Source organism: Tenrec ecaudatus, chromosome 2, assembly GCF_050624435.1.
Source record: "Tenrec ecaudatus isolate mTenEca1 chromosome 2, mTenEca1.hap1, whole genome shotgun sequence".
In the NCBI taxonomy this organism is placed as follows: domain Eukaryota; kingdom Metazoa; phylum Chordata; class Mammalia; order Afrosoricida; family Tenrecidae; genus Tenrec; species Tenrec ecaudatus.
This window is the reverse complement of record NC_134531.1, coordinates 12,711,933-12,726,837: the sequence shown is the minus strand read 5'-3', so window position 1 is coordinate 12,726,837 and position 14,905 is coordinate 12,711,933. Positions and strand designations below refer to the sequence as shown.

At 55.0% G+C, this 14,905-nt stretch overlaps 1 protein-coding gene across 5 annotated transcripts in view; it reads right to left on the bottom strand.

Moving 5' to 3' along the window:
- Nucleotides 1–12,441, bottom strand: part of TRIO (trio Rho guanine nucleotide exchange factor) — a 309,165-nt gene extending 296,724 nt beyond the window's left edge. For 3 of the 5 annotated variants that reach the window (XM_075540867.1, XM_075540868.1, XM_075540871.1), the window contains exon 1: nucleotides 11,467–11,650. In XM_075540867.1, the coding sequence (XP_075396982.1) occupies nucleotides 11,467–11,623 (157 nt within the window). In that variant the 5' untranslated portion in view covers nucleotides 11,624–11,650. Of the gene's footprint in view, nucleotides 1–10,744; nucleotides 10,871–11,466; nucleotides 11,651–12,324 lie in introns of those variants that run through there. The other 2 variants (XM_075540870.1, XM_075540869.1) reach the window with 2 other exon arrangements.
- Between the last annotated feature and the right edge of the window lie 2,464 nt (nucleotides 12,442–14,905).

The following is a 14,905-nucleotide window of genomic DNA, read 5'->3' as shown; positions in this document are numbered from 1 at the left end:
TAACTCCTTGCGCAAACCAGGAGGGAATAAAAACCTGTAAATATTTAGAGTACAATACAGCTCACGGAGCCGTCAAGAGGCCAGCACTTCAATCGTCTAATTGAAACACTAAAGTTCCGAGGTAAACATGACGCTGCAGACACACAGAGAAAAAAGAGAAAGTCTTACCAGTGCACAAGTGGTACTGAGAGGTCCTGTCTGTACTCGCCAAAGCAAGCACCCCAGAAAATGCACGCTGCTGGTGTGTGGGAGCCCAGAGAGGAGCGAGGGGAAGTCACAGGCCCCAAAGGCCAATATCTAGGGCTTGGGAGCTGAAACGCTATGGCAGCAGAAGCAGCCCACACTTCTGTTTCTCAAGCACTGGTGGCGTCGTCGGGTGCGCTTTGGGCTTGTAAGTACAAGGCCAGCGGTCCAAACCCACCAGCCACTCCATAGGAAAGAGGAGGCTTTCTGCTCTCTCGGAAACCCAGAGGGGCAGTCCTACTCCATCCTATGTGGTTGTTATGAGTCACAATTGACTCCACGCCTGTGAGCTGAGTTTCTGACTCGCTCATTTGCGTGAAAACCAGCCCAGAAATGAGGGGCTCTCCCTGAATATTCCTTGGAGGGCCTCAGGCTTGGCAAAGTGGTGGGGGGGTGGGGGGTGAGGGTAGAGACTCAATGAAATGGATTGGCATAGGGGCTGCAACAAGAAACTCAAGAAAAAACAGCCAATAGCTGTAAGGCTCAAAACCCAGTCTCGGAAACCCAGCGGGGTAGCTCTCCTCTGTCCCGCAGGGCTGCTCTGCGTTCGCACGACTCTGTGGCAGCGCGTCTATAAAAGTACCATGCATGCAGAGGCAACAAACTAGGAAACCCAGCCAGAGTGCTCCTTGGAGGCAAGGATGGCAAGACTTCAACCCATGTACTTTGGACCTGTTGTCAGGAGACCAGCCCCTGGGGAAGGGCATCATGCTTGGTAAAGTGGAGGGGCCGTCAAAAAGAGGAAGGCCTTCGACAAGGCTGATTGCGACAGTGTCTGCAGAGCCGCCGTCATCAGGCTGGCGCAGGGCCCGGCACTGCTTCCATCTGTGGTGCGCAGGGTGGCCGTGAGTCAGACAGACTCAACACCAAGCAGCAGCAGCAAGGGCACTTTAACAACAACGCAATAGCTCAAGATGGCTAGGCCTCACCACACCCACCTTGTAAATTCAGCCTAAAAAAGAAGTTTAACAGCCGTTTGGCCCCTCCTTAACCACTTTCCCAGTGCCTTTCCTAAAAGAGGAGCTGGGAAGGAAACCCTGGTGGCCGGTCAGAATGTGTCATACATAGCAACAGGCTGAAGGAATCCCCTCTGGACCCGCCTCTCCCGCCCCGCACCCCAACCTCCCAGCCCCTCCAACCAGGTTTCCTCTGGGGCCAAACGCGTGGGGGCCAGCTCCACTCTGCCACCCCACAGGCCCAGGGGAAAAGCTGCGTGCGTCTCAGGTGTTCAGGTGAAAAGCAGGAACCTCCGTGTTCATCGGGTGAGAGAAAGAGGCCCCAATTTTAGGGCCCAGAGAACAGGGTTAAAACCGGGTTTTGAACCAGTTCCTTTGGTTTCAGACCCTTGGACCCTCTTCTGAGAATCTGCTTAAGAACCACCTGGGGACAAGGGTCAATGGTAGTCTGGATCTCTAGAACTGAGATGGAAATGCAAAGTCTACCCAAGGGTTACGAAATCTAGAAGGAATCAGTTCAAAGCCCTGGAGGACAATGCCGGCTAGATCCAGGGGAAGGGAGCCTTGTCGGGGAGAGGTCAAGGTGCTTGGCTGCTGGTCTAAAGGTCAGAGGTTAGAGCCCACCAGCCACTCTCCATTACAACTAAGCATACAGCCCCGAGGAGACAGGTCTGTGTGTCCCTAAACACGTACTGGGAAACATGAGCTTGTGTATGTTTCTCTGACATCATCATTTATTTCTGCATTGAAACCACAATTCCAAAGCGGTGAGTCTTATGACTTTTCCAAGGCACATATACACGTATGCACACACAGAGAGAGAATGGGAGAGGAGAGAACATTAAGGGAAAAAAGCACACCAAGAAATCCATCTTAGTATGGATTGTGATAAGACATGTAAGAGCCCCAATAAAAGTATTTAATAAAAAAAGAAGAAATCCATCTTAAACGCATTCAAGGATTATACTTCTTCATTGGAACTCTATTTTTCTCAGGTCCAAAGATTGCTTTATTTTATGAGCAATAAATCAGGGAACTCACTTTAGAATCTCATCCATGAATCCTCAATACCACAAAAAGCAGCGGGGGGGTGGAGAGGGGGTTGCTCGGTTATATGTGTGAAGCCCTCAAGCCCAGAAGGCCGCTAGCCTCACATCATTCATTCATGTAGGAACATGCCGCCGCAAACAAAATGTAGCCTGCAAATTCCTCCAGCGCACTGCAGGCTGCTCTCCACGGGCCACCTGCCCCCCACCCAGCACCCCCAGAAGTGGGCGGAGACAAAACCCCAGGGGTCTAAGAATCAGGGCAGCCACGATGCCGAGGGTCCAGATCTGGGCACGGTCTGCATTTCAAGTCGGCCCCACTCGGGGTCCACGCCGCCTGACAGTTTTCCGGGAAGGGATCTGTAGCTAGCTCCACGATTTCCCTAGACAAATCCTAGAACTTACAGGAAACTCAGCCTGAGCACAACTCATCCGTCTGCCATCATGTGGTAGCTGTGTGTTGCCGCGAGGCTAGGAGCTATGGCATGGTATGGCACATGCCAGCAGGGTTGCCCAAGGCGAAGAGGTTTCAGCAGCGCTTCCGGCAAAGCCCCGAGAGTGGAGAGAAGGAATTGGCTGTCCGCTTCTGGGGATGAGACACTAGAGGTGGCAGAGGACCACCTTCGGGTGCACTGCCAAGAGCTGAGCCGCTGGGGAAGCACCCTGTCAGCACAGGGAGACTCGCTGCTGAAGAGCTAGCTCCACGCTCCAGCGTTTCACTGCTCAGAGAGCCAAGTTCAGCAGAAGTCGCCTCGGTGTTTGTCACGCCGGTCGGCAGTCGACCCCAAACTCCAACTTGAACAGACCTGTTACAGCCTGAGTCACACATTGCTTCACGCTCAGGCAACAGGTAGAGCATCGCAACATCCGTCTTTGGTTGGGTTTGGTTTGAGTCGAGTATTGTCCCCGTGGCTACAAAGACAGCTACAGGTCACCAGCAGGAAAGCCCAGAGGGAAACGGCGAGAGCCACGATAGAGTTAAAGAGATCACTGTGAGACCGTAACGCGGTCACCACTGACTGACTGAGTGGCTGAAGACAATGTGGGGAAGTCGACATAATCAACATTTTGGGGGGCCGGGGGAGGGGGTGACTAAAGTGGCTAATGTAGCGAAAGGTGTGAAGCTGTTAACCATGAAACAAAGACCCCAGGCCATAGACCAGGCTGCAGCGCGACTGGGAAGTTGGATGAATCAGAACCAATGTCATGGCGATCGCCCGGACAGTGATCAGGCTCTCGAGGAGGCTGAAGGTGAGGCTATTAATGGTCACTTTTTCGGTCTCAGAACCAATCACTTGGTTTGCCGTTGTTTCTCATGGGGAAAGCAGGTTCCGTTCCCGGGTGTTTCGGTGTTTGTGTGCACACGTGTGATGAACTGAGCCCGACCATCGAGGTATCACTGTAGTTGTTTCTGCCTCAGGCAGCACCTCAGTGACCCTGTTGACATCCCCTTGGTCTCAGCCAACCCACCTCCGTGGAGTCAACTCAGACTCATCTCGACCCTGCAGGACAGAGTATAAAGGCCCCAGAGGGTTTCCACGACTCAGTCCTTACAGGAACATCCAGCCTCACCTTTCTCTCTTGGGCCGGCTGATAAAACGATTTTAATCATAAACTGCATGGTTAGCAGTCCAGTGCTTAACCTACGGCACTGTCAGGCTCCCTGGCTGCCCCGCAAAAAAATTCACTCAATTCACTGCCAAGGTCAACTGCAACTCACAGCAACCTGCTAGGACGGAGCCACGTGGGTTTCTGAGTTTATCATCTTTAGGCAAGCAGAAAGCCTCATCTTTCTCAGGACAGAACTGCCCCTGTGGATTTCCTGAGGCTATAACTCTTTATGGTAAAAGCCTCATCTTTCTTCCTTAGAGCAGCTGGTGGTTTCGAACTGCTGACTTCGTGGATTAGTAGCCTAGCAGGGGAGGCCTCCCTAATGACTGTGAGGCTGAATATGTGAATATCTTACAGGCCCTGTGTACTCCTGTGAGCTGTCTGTCTGCCTATTTTCCGACTGGACGATCTTTTCTTAGTGATGTGAGGAAGCTCCCTGCACTTACTATGTACACTGCTTCTTTCTCCGATTTGTAATATGTGGTTTCTCTCCATTTAATGCCCAGAGATTCTTAACCTATTTTTCCTATTGACATATAGTAAAATTACTTTGTTTTTTGCTCTGGGTGGGGGGAGTGTGTACAGTTTTATGAATTTTTAATCTTATTTTCCATTAACATACACTAAAATTACTTTGTTTTTTTTTTAGTTCTTGAAGGGTATGTGTGTGTGTGTGTACAGTTCTATTAATGTTTATGCCTGTCCCCCCCAGAACCCACCACCACCAGAACAAAGAACAGTTCCAGTAACCCCCCCGCCCCTATACTGCCCCTGTGTAGTCCCACCTTCCTGCTCCTGTAATTCCTGGCACCCAGGTCTACTCTGTCACTCCTGGTGTGACTTCCAAGGAACGTCACATAGCATGTAGCCTGTTGCAACTGCCTGTCTTCACTGAATGGATACATCGCAGTCTGTTTATTCACTCAGGAGCCCTGGTGACATTGCAAGTTACTAGTCGGGCTGGAAACCCCCCGGTCAGCATGCCACCAGGCACTCTCCCAGAGAAAGATGAGCCTGTCTACTCCCGTGAAGGCCTATCATCTCAGAAACCCACTGGGGCATTTCTACTCTGAGTAGAGTGTTTTGAGTGAGTTTTTTGTTTGGGATTAGCTTTGCTTTTACTGCCAACACCACCAACAAAACGCAGTGAAGTGCCCCAAGCAAACCAAGCACACGTCTATGCGGGGACCAAGGGGGCAGTGGAGGGTCGCCCGGGGATGTTCAAGGGGCTGCCAGGACAGACCGGCTGCCACGTGCTGCGACACACGTGCTAGAGAGAATCCTGTGGGCGGTCACCTCTGCCCGGGACATAATAGCCACATGCCACCAGAAAAGGAGGCTAACTGACTCAGACAAGCCTGGTTAGCCAAGCCTTTGGTTAAACGTGTGTCTTTCTGGAAGAAGCTCAACTCAGGTGGCACTCCCAGCACAAGGTCTGGTCAACAGACGAGTCCTAACCCTCCCAAGCCGACAAGAGGAGGCATGTGGCTCATTAAAACAGCCAGGAACCTCAGCCTGGAGTCCTGTGGCCTTCAAGAGGAGCTTTTGCCCTTTCCACAACTCGCCTGGCACTAGAAAGGGTGCCCAGGGCTCGCCAACAAGCCTCAGCCTCCTCAGGACCTGCACCCTTCTCCCGCTCACCTCCCTCTGCCTACGCTGGAAGCCTGCTTGGCTCTCCCTCTCTCTCGCTCCTCACTCTGTGTGTCTGTGTCTCTGTCTCCCCTCTCCTCTTCTCTCTCCTCTGCATAAATGCCTCCCCAGAGGGCTTCATAATTTGGGCTTCCAGGAGTGCCCTCACCTGGAAAGGGGGAAAGAAGGTGGAAATGAAGGCAGCACCACCATTGTGAGTGAGAGATAAAATGAAGTGCTTTTTGCAGTGGCTCACTCAAACATGATGGTGGGCATGGCGCAGCGCCCGGTGGGTCGCTCTGCTGAACGCTATGTGGTCACTAAGGAATGACATCTAAGGACAACAGCCATTAAACACCGGACTCTAAGTGGCCCAGTGGTTCAAGCACTCCACTGCTATTGGAAAGGTCAGCCGTTCAAACCGCCCAGCTGCTCCTACTCCACAGGAGGAAAAGGTGGCAGAGAAGGTGAGAGCCTCGACAGCCCGGTTGGGCACTTGGGGTCTCTCTCTGCGAGTCATTAAGCTCCAGAGCTAGACTTCCCACCAACAGGAGTGACTGCAGATAAAGCTGGTTCACTTCAGCAAGCGGGAGGTGACACCGGAAATCCTAGTGCGACATCTCAAGATGGCTGAGTTTCCACAAAGTGAGGCGAGGTGGTGCAGGCAGGGGGCTCAGGCTTAGGGGCAACTTGGCGCTGCAAAGGGGAGTGGTGATGAGTTGGCTGCGATCTGCAAGGTCAGCAGTTCGAAACCAACAGCTGCTCAGTGGGCGGGAGTAAGCTGGAGCTTTCTACTCCCGGAAAGGTAGGTCTACCCTGTCCTATCAGGTCGTTATGAGTCGATGTCGACTTGATGCAGTGAGCTTGGTTGTTGGTTTTGGGTTTGGGGGCTGGGGGAGCCCAGGTCCAAGGAGGAAAGAGCCCAGGGGCCCGGGACCAGAAGTGACCACCTCTGCCCAACCTGTACTTCCAGACTCCTGCTTGTTCCTGCCCCCTCTGTTGAGAACAGCACACAGGACTTGCTGGGAGTGATCCACCAGCCATAATTCCTCAATCCCAGGGCCCCCAGCCTCTCCTTACATGCTCATCCCCTCTCCATCGCCCTGCTAGACAGTCATCCACAGAAAGTGGGCTGGACACACAGTCTCGGTGCCCGGTCCGAGCTCCCATGGGGAGACCCTGATGGCTGCAGCCCAGCAGCTTATAAACAGGGTGGCCCAAGGCAAACAGCGAGCTCCCCCAAGTCTGCTCCCGCCACCATGGGAGAGGAAGACCCCAGAGGTGGGGCCAGAGTGGCCGCTCCTTCCTTTCCTGCCCATTGCACTCCGGAGGAGGGTGCCAGAGTCCGTGTGAATAGTGCACTTACAGAAATTTAAAACAACCCAACAACTCACTATGGAACTGGGGGGGGGGGGCGTTGTTGTTGCTTCTTACGGGGAAACAACAGCCCACCCCCACTGACATAAGCAACTTCTCAAGGCCATCAGGTATGGCTAAGGATTCAAGAATCTCACTTTTCTCTGGAATTCTGCCAAAGAAATGAGCTAGAGCATTACCTTCTCAACAGAGGCGCCCAGGGAATAAGCTTCAGAATCAAGAGCAGAGAGCACCCACCTCTGGCTCCTTCAGAAACGCTCCCCAATGTGCAGTCCGCACTGGAAAGGTGGACAATAGCCCCCTGACTACCCGCCTTCAGTATGAATCCCACGGCATATGGGGAGCGCGGGCTGCACTGTGGACAGAACCACTGGCTAACTCTTGGTTAATCACGGAAGCGGGTCGACAAACTCATTTTAGCCCCCACTGGGACGCTGCGTGGTTCACACGGCAAGGGGGAACAATAACAGTCCACACGTAAGCCCGTTCACAAGGGCTCCATGAGAAGCCGCCCTCCATGATTAAGCCACGGCTCGGCTCCGAGTTCCTGAACGTTGCTTTATCAGATTAAGATCAGCTCGCTCCTGGCTGTCTTCTAAACCGGAACCTCGAGGTGCCACCGAAAGACACACTGCCATCAAGTCTCATCTGACTCACGGTGACCCTACAAGACAGAGGAGAACTGCCCGTGGGTTTTCAAGACGTAAAAGCTCTTTAAAAGCTTCGCCCTTAGCAGCCCCACACCTACCTCGCAACGCGGCCTTGGCTCGCCACCTAAAGAGGTAGCACCAAAATCTTCCACAAATTGTTTTCCTCGCCTCACCCCTGCCCTTTTCGGAACACCAAGGGCAACCAGCCCCTCCTCTGCACACGTCGTAATTATTATGACAGGTTCGCAAGGACCAAGGCGGCCAAGCTCCTGGATATAACCAGGTAGGGGCCACATGGCACGTTAGGAAGCCACGGCTGACCCACCACCATGGAGTCCATCCCCACTCAGGGAGCCCACAGGGGAGGAGTCACTCCATCAAGTTTCCCGGGCTGTGTATCTTTACAGAAGCGGGCTGCCACATCTTTCCCTGAGGAGCAGCTGGTGGGCTTGAATGGCTGCCCTGCTGGTTGGCCTTCCGGTGTTTAACCCATCTCGCCACCAGCGCTCCTTGCAGGGGGTGACACGCATAAACATGAGCAAACCAGCAGAGCAAACATGGAAAGGCAGGCGGCACCTGCTCCCCAAGACACAGCCTGGCTTCCCCTCCAATGCAGGAGCCCAGGAGATGACTGAACCCCATCACAAGCCTGTATTCGCCCGTCACTTCAAGCCAGGCTGGACCATGCCAGCAGGTTAAAAATACTGCATTTATGTAAGCACCCACACGTAGAGTGTCTCTCTCTCTCTCTCTCTCTCTCTCTCTCTCTCTCTCTCACTCACACACACACACACACACACACACAAGGTTAAATAGAGCGTTCTGAGAGAATGATTTATTGCCACAAGAACAGAGCCCCAAAATAGATTGGCAATAAAAATGATTGGTCCCCGTGGGGTTGAGAACTAATGTAAGCAAAGTCCTGGCCCTGACAGGCAGACTGAAAAGATCCCAGTGGGGGGCCAGCTCCCGACCTGACCCCACCTCAAGGCTCCCCCTGGACCAGAGTCCCCTTCTCGCAAGTCGCTCAACCTCCCTTAGACCCGGACTTTCTCATCTACTGAGAGAGAGAGAGAGAGAGAGAGAGATCATCCAAAACTAAATTGGGACTAGATCAATTCAGGATGTTTTTTGTGTGTGAGGTTTGTTTTTGCTTTTTCCTGGACATCGGCTCTCTCTGTTTTGTGCTGGACTCAAGCGGATTGAATCACACGAGGCTTGAAGGTCCTGGTTCACATACCCTCCATCTCAGCTGTATCTGACTTAACATTCATTGGCCTGGCTGCTCCAGGCCTGGGCTGCAGGAGGGAGGCCAGGATGCCCCCGTGAAAAGGAGGCCCCTGTGCCCAGGACCTACGTGGAGAATGAAATGCCAGCCTGGAGGGGAGACCCTGAGCAAGGTGCTGCCTGAACCATGCAGAGGTGTGAGTGGAGAACCACCTCCCAGACAACCTCTCTCCAAACCCTGGCAGCTTAAGTGCCCAGTGATGAGGAGCCATGCCCCAGCCCTTGCTAGGTGTGAACCGCTTGGCGGCTTTCAGAGACTTGGTGGGGGCAGCAGTGGTTAAGCGCTTGGCCACAGTCAGAGAAATATGTGAAGGGAAATCATCAGCTCCTCCGCAGGAGAAAGGCGGAGGCTCCTGCTTCCATAAGGACTTCAGCTTTGGAGACCCTCTGGGGTACTCTACCCTGGCCTGCAGCATGACTGTGAATGAGACTCCTGACAGGCAATGGGTTCGGTTGACTGGTCTATAATTGCTTAAAAGTTCTTCTAAGCTAGATCTCCCTCCTCCTTTCTCCCACTCACTGTGGTACCAGTTCTCCACTTTGGCAACAAAGAGGAAGTTGAATGTATTTGAAAGAAAGAAGACAAGGCACCCACAAAAATGTAGGGAAATGAACCATAGCCTAGAGAATGTCTTTTGAGTCAGGGTGCCCATCTAAGTACAATGTTCAAAAGCATCCAGGGGAGAAACCATTCCCACCCTGGACAGAGAGCGTCTTTTCCCACTGTCTGCATCTCAGGAGAGAAAGGCTGGTTCCAACGATGTTCAGGTCTCCTGAGGCAGCAAAGCTGCCACCAGCCAGAAGCAGGTAGGGGTCCCAGCCCAAGGCCCTCCTGCTGTCCTGACTGACCAGAGTCTCAAGAACTCCAACCACACACAGGGGCCCTGTGGCCCCTCAAATACACATCACCGCCCTAGATGCTGGTGTCAGGATCTAGGTCAGGGCTCTGGAGTGGCCCAAAGGACAGAAAAGTGCTTTCAAAAAAGGAGGCCCTGGCCTCCCCCTAGGCACCACTGCCTACTTCAAATCCGCCCTCGCTCTGGATTTTCCAAATCAAGTACCTAAATTACAAGTGTGTCGACATCATTTGGCAGGGCGGTGGAAAAGGCACGAGCCACCTGGTTCTGCTCAGTGACCGGCCATGAACAGGGCCCAGAACAGAGGACAAACCATGGGTTGAGAGCCACTGGGATGTAGTGTCTGGAGAGGGTTCCTGCCTAACCTGATACCTCCGGGCTCCAGTGACCAAAGGCTGTGGGATTCCACCCCTCTGCACATGTCTGCTCTCACAAGCACAGCACATTCCATCTCCAGGGATCAGAGCCTCTAAGCAGGAAGAGCTGCCTTCTGCACGGAATCTATTATTCCATGACAGGTGGGAGAGAGAAAGAAGGCAGGCTAGACTTTAGCTGCAGGGCATGTAGGAAAGGCGACCCAGAGGTAAGGCAGGGTACTCTGTGAGGTTAGATGCGCAAAAAAAAAAAAAAGGCTTGCATTTACTAGAGTTCGGGTTCAAGAGACCTCCTGCTGTCTGCAGGGACCTCACCCAGGGAGGGGGGTTGGGCAGGGAGAATATTAACCCCAAGCTGACACCGTAAAATCGGCGTATGTCACCGCCAGCCACAACCACTCTGTTAAAATGAGTCGAAAATAACCCGCCTGACACCGAACAGAACAAACGGAGAAAGACAGGGCTTAACCAGAGATCTGAGGGCGCGGAGAAGTTCTGCCATCGCCCTCCCGCCGCAAACTGCTCCCGGTGACCCGGATTACCGCGCTGACCTCACCGGATCTGGGGGCCTGAAATTAACAAGGCCACCTGGACACGCAGAGCTTTGCTCCTCTTGCCAGGCGGCATCCTTGAGACTGCTGCCTCCAGCACCCCATTCCTCCCACGTTCACACCCCCCCACCGACGCCCTACCCCCCCCAGCCCCGCCCCGGACCTGGTCCGCCTAGCTCGTCCTCGCGGGCTCTCCAGCGCAAATTCTGCATCCCAAAAGGCCGGCCACCTCGATGGTGACCGCCGGGACTGCAGCTCCGAGGTGGCCGCCTCCAGCTCCACCAACTGGCCGCGGGGACGCGGACCCGGCGCGCACGGGATCTGGGCCGGGCAGCGGGGGAGGCGCTGCGCGGGGGCCAGGGCCGCCCCGTCACGCCCCCCCGCCCCGCGTGCCTCCTGCCCCTCCCTCGGGCCAGCCGCACCTCCCCGGGCCACCCCCGCCTCGCCGGAGAGCACGCGGGGCCACCTGGCACTGTCCCCACCTCCGCACCGCCCGGAGCCACCCCCCAGGGTCTCTCCTAACCACCCAGAAACAATAGCTCAGGCACCGTCTCCCACCTTGGGCCGCACAGTCATGGCCACCCCGTTTCTCGGATGTGTAGACCGAGGCCGGGAGGCGACCGACACGGGACCGAGCGCAGAGCCCCAGCCACACCTGAGTCCCGCGGAAGAGCAAGGGCAGGGCAGTGGCTGCCGAGCCCAGAGCCCGCGTGCCCGGCCCGGCACCCCGCACAGCGCCCGGGTCCCGGCCTCCCTCGGAAGAAACAAAGGGCCGGCGCCCTCGCCGCGGAGCGCGGTGGCCCCGGCTGAGAGGGCGGTGTGCGCTGGCACCGGGGCGGCCGCCCGGGGTGCACGGCCGAGGGGCGCCGGCGCAGCTGCACTCACCGGATCGGAAGAAGGCCGCGATGTCGGCCAGGTCCTTGGCCGCCTCCTCGGTCGCCTCGCCCGCGCCGCCCCCGCAGCCCGATCCCGCGGCGCTGGCCGCCGCCGCGGGGCCCGAGGACGCGGCGGGGGCGGCAGCGCCGCCGCTGCTGCCGCTCATGGCTGCGGCGGCGCCCGCGGCCGCACCCGGCTCGGCCCCGCGCCCCTAGAGCCGCGCGCCGCCCGCTCCGCGCCCGGCCTGGCGGCGCCCAGCACCCAGCTGCCCGCGCCCGGTGCGCGGACGCAGAGCCCCGGGGCGGCGGCGGCGGCGGCGGCGGCGGCTCGGCCCGGGGAGCGCGCCCACATAGACTAGGGCTCCGCCCGGGAGCCGCGGCCAGCCGCGGGGCGGGGGCGCCCTGTCGGGCCTCGGCCGCCCCGGGCGCGCAGTCGCAGGCGGGGACCGGGCGGCGGAGCTCGGGATCACGGGCGCCGGCGGCAGCCGCGAGCCTCCATCTTGGTTTCAATGGGGAAGGAAGGAGGGGGAGGGGGAAATCACGGCCGAGGGAACCCGGTGAAAGGAAAGGGAGCGCAGGGAAAGGGGAGGAAGGAGAAAAGAGGGGCTTCGGCAGTTTCCGGCCAGCCTCGGCCAGGGCCCGAGCGCGCTCGGCAGGGGGCGGGGCCGGCCGGAGGGGCGGGGCGGGGGCGGGGCCTGCGGCGCGCTGGGCTGGGCCGCTCAGCGCCACCCGCGCAGCGCCTGCCCCGGGAAGCGACGGCCGGCTGGGTCCGACCCGGGGAAGAGCCGGGCGCCCGCACCTCGCGCCTTGCAAGGAGCTTCAGCAGCAGCATCCTTTCCCACCCGCGGGCCCAGTCACCCGGGAGCACCTGAAAGCTGGTGACCTGGGCCAGTCCCAGAGGATTTTATATCCAGATTGCTGCGGGGGAAGCGGGTGAGCAGGCTCCTGGTCTGAGTCCCAAGTGTCTACTGGCTCCCGGACCTCGGGCCGCAGCTCCTCCACCCTCACCCACGTTGCCAAAACTGCGGGAATCGCGACTGGTGACGAGAGGGCTGGGAGACCAGAAAAAATCAGGGCGGGACCGGAGACAACCAGCTTTATGGAAGAAGGAGCTCTTGTGCCTGAGTGATTACGCATTGGGCTGCTGACTCTAAGGTTAGCAATTCGAAACCACCAGCCTCTCAGGGGCAGGAAGGCAGCACCTTTTACTAGTCATTCGAAAGAGTTCTAATCTGCTAGACTGACTACCTGGGGCAGTTCTACCCAGTGCTACAGGCTCGCTGCAGTGAGTTGGCAGCGACTCCGTGGCAGTGAATGAGTTGGGGTTATCTCCTGTATTTGAACAATCCCCAGCGATGCACTTCAGACATGAGAGGTGAGAGGACCGAGGGCTGAGGGGGAGGAGGCGACCGAAAATGAGGGAAGGAAAATAACGAGATGGTGATTTCAGAATAGACATGCATGCTGGAAATGGACAGTCAAGTAAGTGGAGGGCCAGCTGTGGAGGAGAGGTGGGTGCGTCAGCAAGAACCCATACTTATCACTAATAGACATACCGAAGGACACACAGGAATATTTACAGATATGCGTAAATACACAAGGGAACCCTGGTGACTACGAATTGGTGATTATGAACTGGACTACAATCTGCAAGGTCAGCAGTTCAAAACCACCAGCGGGTACATGGGAGAAAGATCGTAACTAATAGTTACGTAACTAATAGTTACAGTCTCTGAAACCCAACAGAACAGTTCTATTCTGCCCTATCAGGTAGCTATGAGTCAGCATCGACTCAATGGCAGTGAGTTTGGGTTTGAGTATGGTATGCACTACACATGGGTCAATCTTTGCCTATTTAGTCCTCACTCTGGTATCAGGAAGGCCTCTGGAAGTGATGACACCCTAGTACGAACAAGCACCTAGCATCTAGCTCTCGGTCTGGAGGACCATGCTCAATGAGATAAGCTAGGTCCTTAGAGAAATGGCAGAAATTCTAGGACGGGGGCTTTGGACATGTTCCCAGGAGAAACCAACCACTGGAGAAGGGCATCATACGTGGTAAAGCAGAGGGGCAGCAAAAAAGAGGAAGGCCCTCAACAAGATGGACTGACACGGTGGCTGCAACAAAGGGCTGGGACATGGCACTGAAGCTGGCCCAGCACAGGGCAGTAGATCGCGCTTTTATACATACTGTTGCTATGAATTGGAACCAGCTCAATGGCACCTAACTACAGCAGACTGGGGCAATGAGAATTCAAGATGCTACGGGAGCATCCTGCTGTCAGTGTCGAGCTCAAAAAGGTCCCCAAGTGGTAGGAATATGTCAAAGGACACAGCAGAGCATCAATGAAACACAACTTTTCTCTTTGGTGCTTCCTTCACCCCGCTATCATGTCCTCAATTCTACCTTATAAATCAGATTAAACAGAGCATGCACACTGCTACAGATAAGAGCCCCACAACACAGGGAATCCAGGATAGATAAACCCCTCAGAGCCAACAATGAGAGTAGAGATACCAGGAGGATTAGGGGAGGGTGAGGGGAGAAAGGGGGAATCGATCAACTAGAACCCCCTCCCAGGGGGATGAATAACAGAAAAGTAGGTGAGGGGTGACGGAGGGCGATGTAAGATATGGAAAAAATAATCTATAACCTATCAAGGGTTCGAGAGGGAGGGCAGGTGGGGGAGGGAGGGGGACGAAATGGGGAACTGATATCTGACTCAAGTAGAAGAGAATGCTTTGAAAATGATGATGGCAGCATATGTGCAAATGTGCTTGACACATTGGAGGGATGTATGGATTGTGATAAGAGATGTAAGAGCCCCCAATAAAAGTATTAAAAGAGGGGGCATAGCAGACAGCAGAAAGAGGCCCCAATGGCCAGAGCCACAGTAAATGGATCAAGAAGATGAAGTAGTATTGGATGACAAACCCAAGAACGAAATATCCAACAGCCCGTTCTGACATCAATACATGTAGCAGAAACAAGTATTCTTTTTTTTTTTTTTTTTAGTGGTGGTGGTGGTGGTGGTGGTGGGTGAGAAACAAGTATTCTATGGGAAAGAATTAACAGTAGATAGAGGGAGCCCTTGGTGGCATGGAGCATCCTGAAGTGTGGTGTATATGCTGTGACTCCCTTCCTGATTGTGTGGAATGGAGACCGGGACAGTGGCAGCGACATAAAGTTGATATGTAGTAACGCACGCTGTCACCACCCACCCATGAACAACACCCCCCACCCCCGTACCAGACCATCTTAACAAACCCAGAATTATCCATCGTAAATACCATCATAAATTGCTTAAATGTAACATACGATAGATTACATGACTGCCTACCCCAAAATTATTTTATTAAATCTTTCTGCATTGAATTACAACATTACTAGTGAAAATACGATTGGTGGCAGGATAAAAGCCTTTCCCCCAATCCTTCTCCTTTAATCC